The 20,778-nt window shown below is 39.1% G+C and overlaps 1 protein-coding gene across 1 annotated transcript in view; it reads left to right on the forward strand.

Moving 5' to 3' along the window:
- Window positions 1-13,202, forward strand: part of UNC13C (unc-13 homolog C) — a gene marked incomplete at both ends in the record, with an annotated part of 518,328 nt that extends 505,126 nt beyond the window's left edge. Inside the window, 3 exons of the mRNA XM_079768690.1 lie at window positions 8,866-8,958; window positions 10,298-10,457; window positions 12,917-13,202. Of these exons, the coding sequence (XP_079624816.1) occupies window positions 8,866-8,958; window positions 10,298-10,457; window positions 12,917-13,202 (539 nt within the window). The remainder of the gene's footprint in view (window positions 1-8,865; window positions 8,959-10,297; window positions 10,458-12,916) is intronic.
- Window positions 13,203-20,778: the final 7,576 nt, after the last annotated feature.

The following is a 20,778-nucleotide window of genomic DNA, read 5'->3' on the forward strand; positions in this document are numbered from 1 at the left end:
CTGGCACCAGCAGACAGACACCCAGCTCCGCCACGATCGAAAGTGAAAGCAGGGGAGCTGGGTGTCTGTCCGCTCCAGCACCAGGCCAAAAGCCTCCACCGGACGCTTTTGAAAGGCCTGGTGCACCAGCAGACAGACACCCAGCTCCCCCACGATCGAAATGAAAGCGGGGGAGCTGGGTGTCTGTCCGCTCCAGCACCAGGTCAAAAGCCTCCACTGGAGGCTTTTGAAAGGCCTGGTGCACCAGCGGACACCCAGCTCCCCCACGATCAAAAGCGGGGAGCTGTGTGTCCACTCCGGCACCAGCGGACCCCCTGCCATCAAAAGCGGGGAGCAGGCTGCCAGCAGTGTCCGCGGAGCGTGCTAGGGTTTGCGGGGCAGTGGATATGGCCTGGATGGCAGGTTAGGCCTAGGGGACCCTACACGTGCATGATTTAATCATGCACTGGGCCTCTAGTGTTAAATAAAAGTGGGCATCCTTATCCTATTCCTGATCTTAAGCAACAAGCTTAGCGCTTTACGCCATTGAGTATGATCTTAGAAATGGGCTTATGATATATGGCCCCTTTTTTTTTAATATAAGGACTCTTTTTTAAAAAATTTAAGAGAAATTATTTTTTTTAATTATGTATTGGCTTCAGATATACAGCTTAGTGGTTGGGCAGTAATATATTTTACATAGTGTTTCCCTTGATATTTCCAGTACCGCAACTGGCACCATACATAGTTATCACAATATTATTGACTACTAGAGGCCCGGTGCATGAAAATTCATGCAGTGGAGGGGGGTCCCTCAGCCCGGCCTGCCCCCTCTCACAGTCCGGGAGCCCTCAGGGGCAGGAGGCGACCCAGTGATCAGGGGAAGGCGATGCCCCCATCACACCTCTGCTGCTGCCACTGCTGGCAGCACAAGCCTCAGCCAGCCCTGGTTACCTGAGCCTTGGGCAGCCCTGGTTGGCTGGGCAGCTGACAGTCGAGGCTTGCCTGCACCTCGGGCCAGCCCTGGGTGGCTGGGGGGCTGAGAGGGCTGGGCGCTGGGGGACTCTGGAGGCAGGCGTGCGGGTGCTGCCCTGGTGGGGTTGAGGGCACTGGGCACCGCCATCTTGTGTCTGTGGGTGCTGCCATCTTTGAGGGCATGGCAGTCAATTAGCATATTCCCTCCTATTGGCTGTGGGCACCACCATCTCTGTGGGTGGGGCAGTCAATTAGCATATTCCCTCCTTATTGGCTGTGGACACCGCCATCTCTGAGGACAGGGAAATCAGTTAGCATATTCCCTCCTTATTGGCTGTGGGTGCCTCCATCTTTCCGATGGCATGAGAGTCAGTTAGCATATTCCCTATCATTTACTTACTTCCCTGTAACTATTTTGCAACTACCAATTTGTGCTTCTTAGTCCCTTATATAGCCTTTATTATGTTGAGGTATGTTCTGTCTATATGGACTTTCTTGAGAGTTTTTATCATAAATGGATATTGAATTTTTTCAAATGGTGTCTCTATATCTATTGAAATAATCATATAATTTTTATCTTTTATTATGTTAATGTGGTATATCACATTAATTGATTTGCAGATGTTTAATCATCTTTGCATCCTTTAATCATTGTTGCATTCCTAGAATAAATCCCACTTAAGTATGTGTATTAACTTCTTACTGTATTGCTGTATTTGATTTGTTACTATTTTGTTGAATATTTTTGCATCTGTGTCTATTAGGGATATTGGTCTGTAACATTCTTTTTTTTTTTGGTCTGGTTTTTGTATCAGGAAAATGCTGGCCTTGTAAAATAAGTTTGAGAGCATTCCCTCCTCCTCAATTTTTTGGGAAGACTTTGAGCAGTATAGGTTTTAAGTCTTCTATAAATGTCTGGTAGAATTTACCAGTGAAGGCATTTGATCCCAAGGGTGGGAGGGTTGATTACTGATGCAATATCTTTACTAGTAATTGGTCTTTTCAGATTTTATTTTTCTTCATTATTCAGTCTTGGAAGTTTGTATGTTTCAATGAATTTATCCATTTCCTCTAAGTTGTCCAACTTGTTGTCATATAATTGCTCATAGTGGTCTATGAGCCTTCGTATTTCTTTGGTCAGGTGGGTGGGGACACCCTATTGTTCCTGCTTGCTCCCTTTTTCAGTGGCCAAAGACTCCAGGCAATGTGATCAGCAGCTAGACCTGCCTGTCCTTTCAAAGTGGAGTGGGACATAATGGCACTGGGGAATTTGCACAGCTCCCTGAGAGCTTCCCCGCCTTTCCATTCCATCTCTTTTTTGTTGTCAGAAGCTGTTCATTCAATGCTCAGTTGTGTGGGGGTAATTGCTACCTATATACATGTATATTTGATTTTAGTCATGGGAGGAGGCAAGTTCACCATCTTCCTTTTCTCCAGCATCTTGGACCTCCTCTTCACTTAGTTGTAGTTCTCAGTGTGTCTATCTGTTCTTCTCCTGAGCTTGGTGAGCATCTTTAACACCATTACTTTGAACTTTTTTGCAGGGGGAAAGAGGGTGTAAATTACTTATCATTGCTTTAGTATCTCGTTTTTTTATTTGGAACATATTTCTTTTTTCCCTTATTTTGCTTAACTTTCTATAGTTGTTTCTATGTATTAGCTCTCCCTTTCAGTTTTGAAGGAGTAGCCCTGCACAGGAGATAAAACGCAATGCTTTATCTTGGCCTAGTTCTTGGTTGTCTCTTGAACAGTCTGTTTCGAAGGCACAGGGCCTAGAAATGCAATCTGCCTGGCCACACCTGCTGGTTTTGGTGGGGCTGCAGGAGCGGGTCAGGGTGGGTAGAGCCGGCTGCTCACCCACTGCCTCTGGCAAATGCAGCATGGCAGATTGCAGCTGCTTGCCTGCAGCCTCAGGAGGGGCTGTTCCTGGGAGCAAAGGAATGGGAGTGGGCTGCTTACTCACCCCCATTAGCAAATTAGAGGAAAACTGCAAAAGTGGCCCCCGCTGGTGCTGGTGCTAGCAATGTAGAAGGAAAGCACAGAAATGGCGCCTGCCAGCACCTACATCCCTAGAAAGAGTCTCAAAACACTTCTGCCCCTCTGGAAGAAGCTTTACAGTTAGCAAATAAATCTCTTTCACATATGATCTAGGCTCTCTTCCAACTGCTGCTTTTGTGGGGAGTCCCAGGGTGGGTGAGTCTGTGTGTGAGCCCTTGGAGAGCAGGGTCTCTGTTCCCTGCAGCCCTGTGGTTCTCCAGGTTGTGAGCGCAGCTGGCCTGTTGGCTTTCAGAGTCACGCGTTTTGCTTTGGGAGTTGGTCTCTCCGGTGCAGGCCCCCGATATGGGAGACGCCTTGCTCCTCAGAAAGAAGGGAACTGTGGTGGGTTTTTTTCTGTTTGGTGGTATTCGTGGAGATTTTCGGATCCCTCCCCATTGTGGGTTGCTGTGCCAGGGGTGGTATTTTTGGGAAAAATGTGCCTCTGCCTTTCCTACCCATCTCTGTGGCCCTTTTATCCTCTGTTGTGTGTGAACTGAACAGATGTGCAGTGACCAATCACCAACAGACTTGAAAGAAGTGATGTGATTGGTAAGTGATGATACATATCTGTTCTTTACATAGTGACTTGTGGACTAACATACTAGTAGCAAAGTTTTTATTTTATGCAATGGCACACATTTAATGTACCATGATGACTGAAATTTGAATGTCTGGTTGGGACGCAGGCATTATTGAACTAAACTGTGGGAATTGGAATCCAGGCATATCACTTTGCACATACCAGACAAAGTGAGGATGGCTTGTATATCTAATCAACAAACAAATACAAATTGGTCATTTAATATATATCAAAAGAATATTACAAGTTTATTACATTAATTAGCAGTGTGCAGTATGTATTATTAATATTAATAGAGGTTTACTGATTATAGAATGTAGTTATGAAGAAAAAAAATCTGCATAATTAACTGCAAAATAAGGCATACCATGGTGCTCGGAGTGGTATAACTCCAGGCCATGAAAGCAGACACCTGGCATTTTTTAAAGTGACAATTATGAATAGCATGACTATTAGGCAATAATTTCAATAATAGTAAACTCTTTTAAAGCAGTTGTTTCTACTCTATTACTTTCCTAATTCCACAATTTTAGGGTGTGTCACATTAAGCAGTCAGTTCTCAAGACTCTTTGCCTTGATTGAGCAGTAAGTTTCACATTTTTCGTTAGGAAAGAAAACTGCAGTTGAGAGTCTGGGAAATGTTTCCACCCAGGAGGTTTCACAAAGGTGTTCAGGCACTGCTGAGTGCCTAGGTGGGATTTTTAATGTTTTTTTCCTCCCAATGCAACTGTCCATATTTCTTTAGAAAGCACACACACAGGATGCACAAGTGGAAGACTACAGAACAGCAATTTGTGAAAGAGGAACACTTACATCTGTGCATTTAAAGAGAACCTTTTAAAAGGTTTTAGATACTTTACTTCAGCTGTTAGTTGTTTTAAAACAGCACAAGATTTTTCATCCATAACCAAAGACACCAAACAGAAACTCACATATTTTCCTAATTAGAATTTTATATTTTCTACCATACAAATCTCTCCAATTCTATAACAACACAACTAAAGCCTTTAAATTACCTTGGCGATTAGAAACTCAGGTGAAGAAATAACACCTGGTGAGTGCTTTGATGGAAGGCTTTCTCATTTAAAAATAATATCAAGAACTGGCCTGACCATTTTTTTTATGGCTACACTAGCAGAAACCAGCCATTGCTACCTTACTGCTTGTAGTAATACATGATGATCACCCATAAAAATTTTAACCACAAACCCAAGCACTGAGCAGGCTCTGAACCTTAGCATAACACCAGAGGCAATTATGCAACCTGCATGCATTTTCAGAGATGCTGAGAGGCCTTTTATCAGATTCATGGTTAATGAACGTTTTTAATAGAAGGGAGCAGTTTTCCCTCTTAAATATTTGATGGATCTAAAAATCTGCCATCATTATTCTACTGAACCCAGAAAAGTATTGGGAATTCTAAATTTGTTAGGAAGAACTCCAGTCACTCCAGAGTGGTCTTCTTGCAGACTCTGACCTGGGTAACCACAACATCCATGAATTTTTAAACCATTTTTATATGTGGGCATTATGCATGAATGTTCAAGGGGTTTCATAACTTTGAAACATTGTGTTATTAATTATTGAACTCTAATAAATTTGGATTCATTTGCTGGGCAGTTATTATATAGGCTTTATAACAACTGTTACATAGGAAGGTAGGAAATAGTGTACATTTTTTTAATTAGCTATTTTTATTTTTTTAAAATATTTTTATTGATTTCAGAGAAGAAGGGAGAGGAGGAGAGATAGAAACATCAATGATGAGAGAGAATCATTGATCAGCTGTCTCCTGCACTCCCCACACAGGAGATCGAGCCTGCACCCAGACATGTGCCCTGACCGGGAATCAAACAGTGACCTCCTGGTTCATAGGTTGATGCTCAGCCACTGAGCCACGCCAGTTGGGCAAAATTAGCTATTTTTATTCTCACTACAAAGCTGCCAGGTAGGTGCTACAAAAATAAGGAAATCAAGGTTGTTGGAGTTTTAATTACCCCTTAATAGGTGTCTGAGACCATATTCATAATTAGAGCAGTCAATTCCATTGCCCAGGGTTTTTGTACTATGTCATAGCATTGAGGAAATCAAGAACATACTTCAGATTATTTACAGAATTTTTAAAAATTATTTTATAGTAGAGGAATTTGGACAGGGCTTCCTAGGCTAATGGACAAAGGATTTTCCAAACCTGTGGTTTGCCTTGATGAAAATATGAAGTATGTTTTGAAGAATCAGGCTGAAGATAGCAGCATGGCCAGCTGTGCAGATGAAGTAGAAAGTAATCAAAAGCTTCCTAATGAAGGGCTGGACTGCAGGACTTGATTCATGGGATAATGAGGTGCAAATATTAGGCTTTCCAGAGAGAATGGAATGATCAGAGTAATCCATACTTTACACAAATTATTTTTTTTCTAAAAATAAATCTGACTATGCCACCCATGTCCAAAAATTTAAGAGACTTCTCAGCAGCTCTAAAATAATGTCTAAAGATTTTTAAATTGTATTCAAGATACCACCATTATGCTCCATCCACACTGAACTACTTGCAGTTTGCAGGACACAGCATTCTGTTTTATGCATCCACACGTGTGCTATTTCTTCTGCTTCCTTTGTTTCAAAGATGAATTCTAACTCAATTTTAAAGAGCCTCCTTAAGCATTTTCTCCTTTCTGAAACCTATAATGATAAAAGTTGCTGCCCTTCCCTGCAAAACAATGGCTCATTATTCCACAAAACCTAAGAGTATTGAGAAAATACTAGGAGCATTTTCATTCAAGTTATGAACAAATCACAGATGTCAACTCTATACACTAAGGACCCAGCAGACAAATGGCACATCCAAATTAAGATTTTTGATAAGGATTTAATACATATACACGAAGGTATGAATAGGATATAAAAAAGACAGAAGGAAGAGTAAACTAACCTCCCTTAAACAACAGCATCAAGGCAAGAAAAAGAAGTAGAACTAGGAAAGAGGCTGTCTCTTAGCAAGGAACCCATTTTCTACTGCAGATACCTCCCTTACTGATACTACAGTCCAGGTCCATGCCATATCAGTGACTTGCACTATTATAAAGTCATTACAGTGTTTAAGACCTCATCCTGGTCATATTACTTCTTTAATCACTTACTGGATTCACGGTCCCTTCTCTCTCTGCAAGCAGACAAAAATGGGAGGAGGAGAAGGAAGGCATGGGCTTCCCTCCTGTGAACCTGTCCTCTCCCTCCTGGTGGTAGGTTCCCTGATGTTGGGAAGAAAGAAAAGAGAGGAACAAGACAAATGACTCTTTCTTTCAATGTCAGTGGTAAACATTGCTGGTCGTTGAGTAGTGTTACAGCTCTTCCAGTTTATTGTTTTGGGGGAACTAGAAGCTTGTGAAGCCGGTGGTGTGAGACTCGTTTCCAAATAGCAACTGGAGCATTGATGGATTCTTCCAAACTCAGGACTGGGCTACTCATTCCCACTGCACTTCAGCTGGTACTGGCATGCTACAAGCCTCAAGGTGCCTGCCTCTGCCCCATCTGTGAAATCCATGACAAGACCACAGTCTATGATCGCATCTTCCCTCTCTTGTCCCCAATTCTGGCACTTCGAGCCCATCCAGGAACCATCTCCCATACTTCTTAGCAACCATAAATTTAAGGAGGTGGTCCCTGGCCCGCCTCTGGCTAGTTGTCCCTCACTTGGCCATGCTCGGGTCATATTGTCTGCTAAGTAAGCAGCCAATTCAAAAGTGGAATGCCCATCTTTCTGGCACTTCCAGGGTTTAGGAGTATTTCTTTTGGATTTCCTTTTCCTCACCTCCAGGAAAGGGAACATTTCCCCTCTTCCTTTCCCCAGGAGCAAAGAATAGTCCCTTTACTAATGCCCGAGTGATTACGTTCACTTTTAATTCTTTTATTATCGAGGGAGAGGGGTCCTTGTGGTGAACTCACTCTTCTCAGCAGGTCCTATTGAGAGGTACAGGCCCCAAACTAGCAATTATCTAAGATTAGAAACCAAAGGTTTCTTAGAATCGTCTATTTTCAGATTCGATTATTAGCCATTTATTTTAGAAAAGTACGTTTCTTGTTGATCTTCTATATTACATATAAAAGTGTAAATTGTTAAAATCTCTCTGGGGCAAAATTAAAATTGACAAATTTTATTTCTAAGAATTACACTATAGATAAACTTGTAAATATAAAAATAATTATTATAGTTTGTAATAACAAAGGATTAGAAACAACTGCAATATGGTTAAATTATGATATGTTCATATAGTGGAACAATGGCCAACCATTAAATATTTTACTGTTTTGATTATTATAAGCAATGGCTCAGTAATTTATTTATTTTTAATCCCCACCCGAGGATATTATTTCCCATTTATTTTTAGAGAGGGTGGGAGGGAAGGAGGAGGAGAAAGAGAGAGAGAGTAAGAGTAAGAGCAACATTGATATGAGAGAGACACATCAATTGGATTGGCCGCTTGATGAATGCACCCCTACGAACCTTCAGTGTGCAGGCTGACACTCCAACCACTGAACAACACTGACCAGGGCTCAGTAATTTATTTTTAAGCAAATACTCTTGGAACCTTTACTTTGTAGTTAGCGCTGTGATATTCCAGGCTACATTAAAGAATGAGAGATAAATTTACATATATGTATTTTTTTGGGGGGGGGGTTGAAAAATATAAGATAAAAGATAGGGTATATACAAGTGTATATATATATATATATATATATATATATATATATATATATATATATATATATATATAGAGGTTGGTGTTATTATCCCTATTTTACAAATGAGCCAATTTGAGATGTGAGAATACAGCAAATTTTTATCACAGAACCAGAAGTAGCATAACTATGATTTAAATTCAAGTTTTTCTGACCCCAAATCACAGGTACTTTTCAATACAACATGCTTAACACTTGACTAGCTTTTATGCCATCAGTAGACCTTATCACACTATACTGTAGCTGTATGTTGGTCTCCCCTGGCGTACTGTGGGCTTCATGAGGGCAGGTGCTCTAGAGCCATCTTTCTGTAATAGTAACACAATATCTGAGGATCATATGAAATTTTAACTCCTTGGGCAAATATGGTTATATCCAAGTCTCAAACCTGCACAGTAAATTGAATTTAGTGAAGATATATCAACGTTATATGCTATTAATAAAAAGAACCATTCATTTCCAGGAAAGAACACTTTCAAGCCCCTTGTGCAGATAATGTAGATGTCTGTTATTAAGTCGTCTGAAAGGTCAGGCCCTAAGCTTCTGCTTATTTGCAGGTCGCTCCTCCAAAGATTCAGTGGGTCAGATATCTGTCCATGTGGACATCACCACCACCCCAGGCACTGGAGAGCATAAAGTCACTGTCAAAGGTACATTTTGGATCCAGATAGGTCAAACAGCTCATCAGACTTTAATCTCTGCAAAATTAATGTTAAAATGTCATTTTTATCTGTGTTTGAATATGTGTATTAAATTATTTTAGGGGTTTAGAATGTCTTTCTGAACCAGAACTTTTATTTAAAAACAAATACACACCACAGATAATTAACCTATGTAATTTGAAATATTTAAATACATTGGTGATTACATTTCAAAACTGTATATTTTCTCTGTGGTTAATCCTATGACATATATATAGTAGTGTTATGGTTGGCTTACTATTCACATATTTCTCTAATTTATTTTCAACAACTGATTTGATTTTTTAATGATGGTTTAATCTATTGGTTTATGTTGTAAAAATATCACCTGAATGCAAGGGTCATTTCAAAGATGAAATTAAGTGGTTAATATTTTGCTCAATAGAACCATTTTCTAAATAATATCCACTTCAATCAAAACCATGCCCTTCTAATATATTCAAAATTGCATTACTGAATGTATCTTTGTATAATAAAAATATCACTGCTATCTATCGTCTATAACAAATATGTGCAATGTAGAGAAACATACAGATAAATGTGCATACTATACATGCCAGTATTCTAAAATATTTTGTCACTGTAGAGCAAATGCTCAACGTTTTATGAAATTTTTGCAATAGCAATTTTAGTTATAAGATACTTCCTTAAGAATGTCATCATTAAAGTATAAATATAAGAAAGTACACAAGAATTATGTGTGATGCTTGAAATTAAGAAACAACTGTGTTTAACAATAGATGATTGGTTAAATATAGGATGGAATATATATATAGTGGAATATTTGCAGTTGGAAAATATACATTGAATTAGAAAGATATCCATGATTAACTTAAAGAATACAGCTACTTATAAGACTGCAATATATTATCCCATTCTATATATGAATCAAATATTGAAACCATATACAAAATATTAAGGGTTTGCCTCTGAAAAATTATAGATTTTAAATCTATCTTCTAAATATTTAATGACAGATATAAACACTATTTTTAATGTGAAAAACATCATGTTTTTACCTACACAAAAGGAATGATAACTTTTTGCCACTCCAGTATCACACAGCTAAGAGCTGAAAGCCCCATCAAGTGTGCATTCCAGAGAGTAAAATGTTTTTCTTCAAGACTATTTTCTTATCATTGGAGTTAGGACACTATCAAATGAAAGTTATGGCTTCACACATCATTTTTTAAACAAAAATTCATTGTAAGGACCAAAAGGGAGAGGCAAAGATTCCACACAGTCATTTGCTAACACTCTGCATCCCATCCCCTTTTTGGTTTTACAGTGATGGCTATTAATAACCTGAACTGGCAGACCACCGCCATGTTCCGCCCCTTTGTGGAAGTTTGTATGCTGGGACCCAACCTTGGAGACAAGAGGAGAAAACAAGGCACAAAGACAAAAAGCAACACCTGGTCACCCAAGTACAATGAAACATTTCAGTTGTAAGTCATGACCCAACTCATTTATTCAACCAGGCAATAGTCACTGTGCAACTAACCTTACTTACTGAGCATCACTGATCCCAGGCAGATGAAAAAGGCTATGTTTTTCATTCCTTCATTGAGTCAGTATCTGTTCAGTGCCTACCATGTATCAGGCAATACTATAAGCATTGAGTATGCATAATAGGATTTCTCTACTCTCATGGAATATACTTTCTAGAGATGAGGAGCACATGATAAACAAAAACCTATTACGATAGTATTATGCAAAGAATTAAAATAGGGCAGTGTAATAGAGTGATTACTTGGTTCCTTACATTGGGTGTTCAGGGGAGCCTCTCTGAGTTTTAAATTGAAACCTAAAAAAAGTAAAACATCAGTCATGCAGAGGAGTGTTGACAGCATTTCAGGCCAATAAAAAATGTTAGTGCAAGGACCCTAAGGCAGAAGCCTGCCTGGCCAGTTTAAGAAACAGTATATACTGGACAAGAGAGTGAGGTGAACTGAATTTGAAGAGGGTATCAGGGTACAAGGCTTTGTGGTCAGGGTAAAGGGGACTCGGTTACATTCTCAGTTCAACAGGAGACCCTGAAAAATGATCAGATTAGGGGAGGAACGATCTGCTTTACATCTTTAAATGATGATTCTGTTTGCTGTATAGAGAAAAAGTTACAGGGACTCAAGACTAAATATGTAAAGGTAAGTTAGAAGGTTGTTGCAATGGTCCAGGTAAGAGATAACAGTGACTGGGGAGATGGTAGTGGGAAATGGAAGTAAGTAGTAGAAAGATTCTGGATATGTATTGGGAGTAGGTTCTATAGAACTTGCAGTGAACTGGAGGTAGAACAAGAAAGAAAGAAAATATAATTAGGTTCCTGAGAACATTCAATTTAGAATATTTTAAGACAGACTTATGTACAGAGGAATTTACAAAGAAGTAAGAGTAGAGGGACTACAAGAAATGTAACCTGGGGCAAGTAGTGTCCAGGATGTGGCCCCTAGGACCCCTGAGGAAGGAGAGGATGAGATATTATTAACATTGGGGAAGTGAAAACTTCCGGTGCAGTGGGCCACCTTAAAAGAGCAGTGGCCTTCCTTGTGGGGAACAGCCTCACAGGCAAGGAGCCAGAAACAAAGACCCTGATCTTACTCTCGTCATTACTTCTGATTTCATGATAGGGCTTCCTTTCAGCCAAAACCACTGGAAGCCAGAACACAGAGAAACTCTATTTCAGTCCTAACAGGCCAGCATTCCATTTATTACAAAGTGCAAAAAGATAGATGGGGAGTGCATCCAATTAGGGCAAATGGAAGTTACCTGACACTGAATAAAACAAAAGGCACCCCCTAGATTTTGGGGTAGTTGTTTACTGAGATGGGGGCATAGGGGCAAGAGATAGAGATCAGAGATTTTTGTTGGATTTGGAAATGCCTATTGGACACCCAAGAGGAAATACCAAGTATATAGTTGAATATGACTTGAAAATGATCTGCATACAGATGAAATTCATTCCACACATCTGGGTAATCTGAACTAGGGACAGATAAAGAAGAGAGGTAGACATCGGATCAAGCTCACGCAAGTTTGTGTCTACAACATGCTTGATTAGAAAAAGTCACTTTAAAGGGAAGGAATGTGGATGCTTGTTCTGCTGAGCAATAGATGTGCATTTATGAGAAAATCAAGAATATCTGAGAATGAATTGATGTTAAGTGCAGGAGAGAATTGTTCTCAGCATATCAGGATCTAACCCTCTACATTATACTCACTTGTGCACCGACAAGCTGTCTTGAGTTGTTATCAGTAGAGGCCACCCTCAGCCCCACACTTGGCAAGCCTAACTGTTGCCATATGAAAGAAGTGGCATTAAAGAATCAGCCTTTGCTGGAACTAATGTACTCTGGAGATTTGTATCCAATTTAGCATCTTGTAAATAGTGCTTGATAGCCTGTGCAGTGAATTCCCCTGAGAAAAGGCTCCTAGATGCAACGTATTCAGGAGCTTGAGGTAAATAAAAGAGGCTTTAATAAATGATGTTGAAATGACACCGGAATTCTTCCAACATACCCCTTACCGAAGCCTAGCTCCCATGATCCCCAGCAACCCTATCCTACCCCTATATCAGAGGGGAGACCCTGACTTCAATGATTAAGTACAGCATAATGCTTTAATTCCAGTTCCTATTGATATATTTAACAGCAAGGCACTAATGCATATTTAGATGGATTTCCTTTTTTATATCTAGGGAAAGCAGGAGTTTTTAAGTTATATTACAAGTAATATTTATGTAAAGACAGTCTAAGTAAAATTTTAAATATATATATATATATATATCAGAATTAAAATACAGTGATGCTCTATTTCCCAATATAAAAAATGTATAACATTTTTAGAACTGTGTTGATCCCTAGGTGAAATAAGATTTTTGAAATAAAATTCATAATTTTAACCCATACAGCATTCTGGGTAATGAAAACCACCCAGGAGCCTATGAACTTCATCTCTCAGTTAAGGATTACTGCTTTGCCCGAGAAGATCGGATTATCGGAATGACAGTAATTCAGCTACAGAGCATAGCAGAAAAGGGAAGCTATGGGGCATGGTACCCCCTTTTGAAAAATGTTTCTATGGATGACACCGGTTTGACTATTCTTAGAATACTCTCTCAGAGGACCAGCGATGATGTGGCTAAAGAATTTGTAAGACTTAAATCTGAAACAAGATCTGTTGAAGAGAGTGCTTGAAAGGAATACTGAAGATACCATCTTCGAGAATGCATAAACTATAATTGTTTGACTACTGCATGCATGTGCAAATACATGGGAATGTTTATTTCACTACATTTCAGTGTTTGCCAGTAATCACGTGCAATGTCTACAAGGTATGTGGAAAACCTGCTGAACTTGTATACATACCATCACTGGTCTTTGGGAAATAAATGTTCCATGAAGTGCCAAAACTATGATGTAAAGTGAAATATCCAGATCTTTTTAAATGTTTATTTCATCTCATTAACAATTCTCCACCCATTAAGCATACTGAAAAACAATTAAGTCTTTTCAGTTCATCTACTAGTTGTTTTTGTTAAATTAGTTTCAACTGCCCATAGATCAGAAAGATTTGTTACTCAAATTCTGTTTTATTTAGACTTACCTCATTGTAGATGTCTTAGAAATACCCTTTTCTATTATAACTAGAAATGCAGTCACCACTAGAAAGCATTTGTAATTTTATAGTTGAAGATATATTGTGATGATTTTTGCATACAAATTAAAATAGAAAAGGTGGGAAATATTTTATGCTGACCAGTTTCCAACCTTTCTGAAATATCACTGTGAAGAAATGCTATTAAAGCAAACTTACACAAAGCAATGCTAAATAGTTTGTTAACAATGTTTGATACATTGACAAAACTTTGTTCTTCAAAACTGCCACAGTCACATCACATTTGTTAAAAAGGTAAGTTGATGCACTTGCCACCTAGCATTATGTCTTGGCTTTATCAAATTTCATTCTTTACAAAATCATGTGATGGAAGGTTTTTTTTAAAAAATTATCTATGATAAATAACTGCTATTAGTGTTTTCCCTCTGACAGATATTACTAACTCCTTAATTACTTAGCACTGTAATCAGTTAAATGCTTTTTTCTTTTAAAAATATTCAACGATTTGTACTAAATACAGCATTACTATACATTGCACTGGAACAAAAAGCCTTGTCTTCATCTACTTAATGAAAAATGTAAAACAGAATCTAAAGAAATTGCTTACCATCTTGTAATTTATGTTATTTATAAGACCAAGATGTATCAGATGACATAGGAAAACAATAACTAGGCTGGATTTTGAATATGAAATACTTCATGAATATTTGCATTTTCTGTATTTTTATGGTTTGACTTTTTTAGAGTCTATCTAAATAGTTGGCTGTAGAACAGTACTTTGAAACATGCTCATAACTGTTAGTGGACAACATATACCTGCAGAAACAAGAACCAATTACAATGATTGTGTTTTGTGAACAAGCTGGTCTGGTATGTTAAGAACAAAATTAATATTATCATGAATCTCAGAACCATTCTGCTACTGGATGTGAGAACACAGACCAGTGAAATCCACTAATTCATGTTAAATTGTTAGGCAATTGCTTTGTTAATGACTTCTCCAAATGCATAGTGCAATGTGATCCTGTGGCATATGCATTAATAAATGGATATATATTGAGACCATGCAACATTTTATTGTATTTGCTGCCTTCTTATTTAATTTATGAAGCATCATTTCATTATTTAGGAATAAAAACTCCAGGGTTTTTTGTTTGTTTTTTTACTAGTTAGAACAATCTTCACATTGTTTGGTTCTAATATCGCATTAGAATTTGAAAAATACTTTCCAGGACTTGTATTCATGGAAGCAGCTACATACTATAAAATAATGATCCTAAAAACAAGATAGAACTGATGTATCTAAATACTGTTAAGCACTAAAAGAAAGTCAATATTCATCATATAAACAAGCAACATGAAAAAATGTTTCACTATTTTAGTGAAGGATTCACTCTAGATTTATCTTATAATGATTTTACAGAACATTGACTTGAGCTCTTTAAGAGCAAATTAGTGCCATAAGGCATGATACACTTGAATAAATTATATTTTGGGTTTGCAATGATTGATTATTTAAAATGTTAAGCTAAGTATTTTTTAGCTTAACATTTTAAATAATCCAAGCAATCGTTTAATTATATCTATTCATTCTCTTTTTTGTATAAAATATATATGTAATGACAGCATGAACTAAGTTTAATAATATCCTAAAGTACAGATACTAATATTTAAAAAATTATAAATTCTACAGTCCTCGTTGTTTCTCCCAAAACAAGTATTTCTCTTGTCTCCAGAAAAAAGGCTGTTGTGTTTACATACTCAAATTAGTAAACACTCTGAGGCTCAGAGCAATCTCCATCAACGATGGGCTCCATTAAAGTGTTGGGCAATTTATCTTATTCTAGATAAAATGCACAAAGACAACACTCTGTTATTCATATACAGATGAACCTCTCTCATTAGAAGCTCTTAAAGAAATAAGTGAAAATCAAATTTGGCCAAAATAAAGTCCTTAAAGCCATAGTGGAGCATTTATTATTTGAAGGCACTCTAATAAATGATTATTTAATATAAGTAATCAGATGTCCCATCACATCTGCTCTATTCTAAGGTAACTTATATATTTAGTTTCCCTTAAATGAGACACATTTATAAATGACAATTCTAGTTTAATGTTTTTTATTTAGTCTTTGTCCCAAGGAGATCCCGGGAAAGGATGTGGGGCATTCATCTAAGGCGTCCCTTGAGACAAACTTTAAATGTGCAGGTGTGAGACATTCAAGTAGTTGCTGATGGAGAGACTGCTCTGCATCAGCAGGACCAGAGTGGCAGGCTTAGGACCAAAAAAGACCAGAGGCTTTAATTTAAATTTTAAGCCTACACAAAATAATCCAATTAACTGCGGGAGGAATTACACCACATGAAACATATGCAGTTGCAAATCATACTCACACAAATTCCTGAGCGGCTGCGAGTACAAACTTAGTTAGGGATCCCTGTGGTGTTGTCCTCTGTGGTCCAACAACTAGGCTGGTCTGGTCCGAGTGCAGGGGGAGCTGGCATTCTTCTCCCAAGAGCTAGGTCGTGTCTCAATTGGTTCTTCTGTCATCTGGCAGGAAGAGGAGCGTGGAGCGGCATCGCTTGTCAGACTGACAAAGGGATGGGCCTTTGTAATGTCTGGACAAGACGAGCATCGTTGGCTGGCAGGGGTCCATATTTAAAGCTTGTTCGTACCCGTAGCAGCCCAGGTGGCTATCATTGATTTACGTCAATGCACATATGTTAATCTTAAACAAGGCGAGGGGGCTAAGGAGAGTACGTCACTCAGGCAAGTGTTTATCTTGACACAAGTCACTATGCGTCAATTAAAATCCTTATCTCTGGGGTACACACGCCTCAGGGCAGTGGGGAATGTATCTTTAATATCAGACTTTAAGTTTTAAGGGAAGTTAACTCAAACATTTTCAACTTTTCTCACATTCTTTAAGCATTTTTAAACATTTCTATATTTTACTACAACAGTCTTCTAAAAGAATGTTTGAAGCGAGGGTTAGTTTCTTCTTTTCTCTAAATTATATAAAGATATGACTATACTGGTTTTTTAATGGACTAATATAGTAAGTAGCTTTAATTTTTGCACCCAAATAATTAAAAATAATTGTATTTATACAGAATTCAAGAAATACCCTTGGTTGATATCTGATTTCCCCATTACTACTAGGCAGAATTATTGGACACACCAGAAAAAGCAATTCACAGAAGAGAAAAGCTAATGACAGTAAATACATGTAGAGATATTGTAGAGATATTCTCCATGGAAATAATAAAAATTCAAAAGTTTTCTCTCATCAAGTTGGCAAAAATGTTAAAAAGTTGATTCAAGAATCAGCATAATATTTTGAACAATGCCTCGTCAATGTTGTTAACAAGATCTAAGTATACACTGCATCTATGAACTATAAGAGACAAGAGCTAAAGCAAATATATTTTAGAAGCAATAAGTAGCACACATTGTAATGATGGTTACAGCAAAGAGAAGTAAATAATGAAAGTATTACCTTTGTATCAGGATATTCCTGTGTTGTAGGGATCTGACCTGTGGATCGTAGGATGTTTAGCAGCATCATTGGTCTCTTCCCTGAGTCCTAATAACCATGGCCTTCACCTTGGAAGTTGGCAGAAACCACCCAGCACAGTCAAAGAACTGGTAAACCAGGAGCAAACAGGTTGGCTGCATAACAATCCTCCTATGTCTCCCACCCTTCTAAATACTCAGGGCTAAAAAAATTACAACCCAAGGAGTCTGTGTCCCTCTAGTGTTGATTCTTTCTAAGAGTTTAGAAATAAACCTCTGATGAAACAGGACATCAGTATCATGGTAGCATGAGAAAACCTTTTGCTCTCTCCCCTTATAGTTACAAGTTGGACAACTATAATTCAACAAAGGATTCCCTGTGTAACACGCAAACAAGTCTGAAAGGCTGGTGCACTGGGACATATGAAAATGGGTATATCAGAGTAACAGGGCAGGCAGGATGGGGGAAGGACAGAGGCAGGGGCCACAGACACAGTCTGGCACTTGACATGCCCCAGTGGACATGGTAGTAGTGGAGGGTCAGGTTACAATCCCCACTGGAAGGCCAGAGGGGAAGAGGGGGCATTCTGGCCTGAGTGACTGGTACACATTGAGGCTGAGCCCAGGGACCAGGACAGAGAAACCATGCAAAGGGTGGAGGCTGTAATCAAGCAACTGCCATCACCAGGGGAAAGGGTTAGGGAGGGGGTGGGGGGGGGGGAAACCTGCAGACACATGAATCCATCCCCCCTCACCCTCCCATGGCCCGCTGGGCTTCAGCAGATGTGGCAGTAACAGAGGGAGGTCACAAAGGGCAGAAGCAACATTTCAGCCTAAGTGGCCTGTGCTCATTGCAGCTAAACCCAGTGGAAAAAAACAAAGACAGGCATGTGAACCAGCCTCCTTCCATCCAACCACCTCTTTTTCACCATCAAAGAAGAGCCTAGTAGTGGTAGCTGCGACATCTAGATAGCATGGCCGAGCTAGTGGATTCTGGCTCCAGAAAAACAATGCCAGGAACTCATATGCCATGATCACTCTTGCCCACCACACCCATCATGGAGGTGGTGCCCTAAGACCTAGGTGACCAGGTCTTATAGGGGACACCAACTTCCTTGGGGAATATGAGGTATTTTCCATTTTAAAGACAACACCACCCCACCAAGATTCCAGAAGTCCCAGCAATGTAAGAGAAAACAAAAATTTTGCACTATAGCACCATCTACTGCAAAACAAAAGAAGGTCTCTACAGATCAACCCCCTAAATGGTTAAAGGCAACGGGTACTTAAGAAAATTCCCATCCCTCAAATGCCGAAACAAAGACATATATATAAAGTACTACCAACAACCAAGGTACCAAGGCAGTTCAGAAAGTATATGAAAATTTCAAGAAAGTAAACTCAAAGACATGGGAGATTGGGATTTCAATGACAGCGAATTCAAGAAAGCAGTTCTGAAAAAATTCAATGAGATACAAGAAAACTCAGAAAGTCGTCAGTGAGCTCAGGAATAAAATCAATTAACAAAAAAAGTACTTGACTAAATAGATTGAAACTATCAAAAACAAATAGAAGTGCTGGAGCTGAAGAACACAGTAAATAAAATGAAATGAATGAAAGACCTTAGGAAATAGAGCAGACTAGATGAAAGAAAGATTTAGTGATATTGAAGATAGAAACCTAGAAATGGCTCAAGTGGAAGGAGAGAATTGGGAGGGGGATGAAAGAACTCTATGAGATCTAACTCCATTACAAAGAACAATATAAAAATAATAATGGGTATACCAGAAGGAGAGAGAGGAAAGGAAACAGAGAGGCTATTCAAACAAATAATAGGTGAGAACGTCCTAAACATATGGAAAGATCAGGACCTTGGAAACCAAGAAGCTAAGAGAACATCTAATTACCTCAATGCAAAAAGAACCTCTCCAAGGCACATTATATTAAAACTATCAAATGTTTTACAAAGAGAGAATTCTCAAGGCAAACGGAAAAGAAAACTGCAGCCTATAAAGAAAATTCCATTAGATTAGCATCAACATTTTCAGCAGAAACCTTACAAGCTAGGAAAGAGTGGGAGCAAAAATTTAAAATATTGAAAGAGGGTAATTACCAACTAAGAATGATATAACCAGCAAAGTTATACTATAGATTTGAAGGGAAAATAAAGGCTTTTCCAGACAAATAAAAGTTGAGGTGAATTACCACAAGACCAGCATTACAAGAAATGTTGAAAGGAGCTCTTGTACCTGAAACAAAACAAAACAAAAAAAAGACACAAAACTGTAAGATGACAGACAGATAGAAGCAGGAAATTGCAACTCTTGTTCAGAATAGGGTATTAAATATAGCATAAAGATTAAAGAAGGTAAACATCTTTTTTTAAACATAATAGCTACTGCAATTTGTAAAATGAATTCACAGCATAAAAAGAGATCATTTGTGACAATCTTCTATATATATAAAACCCTAATATGCAAATAGACCAAATGGCCGAACAATCGAAAAACTGGTCGCTATGATGTGCGCTGACCATGAAAGGGCATGCACGGAACATGGTGGGCATCAGCAGCAGGTGGCAGAGCACAGAACATGGCAGGCATCGGCCATGGCGGGATGGTGGAGCAGGTGAGCGGGGACACCAGACCAAGGCGGGGCACCAGTTGCTGTCAATAGGGCAAGCCTCTGGTGGTTACTGAAAATTCTTTGCTCCCGCATGCTGTGGTCCCACCGGGTGCTCACACCTGCTGCCGGCACCCAGCGCCAACCCCAAGTGCTCTGCGCAGTCAGTGGGTGCAAGTGGGGCTGGCACGATCAGCGCATGGGAGCGGCAGCAGCGGGACCGGGACTGCTGCAGACAGGGGACCGGGGCTGCTATGGGAGGGGCCGGGCCTAGGCACAGAGGATGGGCCCAGACCTGCCCCAGTGCCCACTGCAGCCTCGCAGCCCACAGTTCCTTTCAAGGTGCACAAATTCGTGCACTGGGCCCCCTAGTAAAGGCATAAAAGGGGAGGGGTAAAAGGACTAAATGTAAACAGGTGAATGGAGATAAGATGCAATGAGAAGAAAAAGGTCTATTGTACTTATGAAACATTTTTCATAAATATAATGGTAACCACAAAACAAAAATCTATAATATTAAAAAAAAGAAAATAAAAGTTCATAGAATACCACCAAATTAAAATAGCAGACAGAAACACAAAGGAAAAGAAGCAATGGAGACACAGAAGAGCAAGAAAACAAAGGATAAAATGTCTGTAGAAAGTCCTCATAGATCAATAATTACCCTAAATGTATACAAACTGAATTCACCAATTAAAATGCACAGAGTAGCTGGATGAATTAGGAAACAAGACCAAACTATATGCTGCCTTCAGGGCACCCATCTCATCTACAGACAAACGTACACTCAAAGTGAACCAGTGGAAGATGATACGCTACGGCAAACCGCGGCTCGCGAGCCACATGTGGCTCTTTGGCCCCTTGAGTGTGGCTCTTCCACAAAATACCACGGCCTGGGCGAGTCTATTTTGAAGAAGTGGCGTTAGAAGAAGTTTAAGTTTAAAAAATTTAGCTCTCAAAAGAAATTTCAATCATTGTACTGTTGATATTTGGCTCTGTTGACTAATGAGTTTGCC

This window comes from Cnephaeus nilssonii, assembly GCF_951640355.1.
Source record: "Cnephaeus nilssonii genome assembly, chromosome: 4".
Classification (NCBI taxonomy): domain Eukaryota; kingdom Metazoa; phylum Chordata; class Mammalia; order Chiroptera; family Vespertilionidae; genus Cnephaeus; species Cnephaeus nilssonii.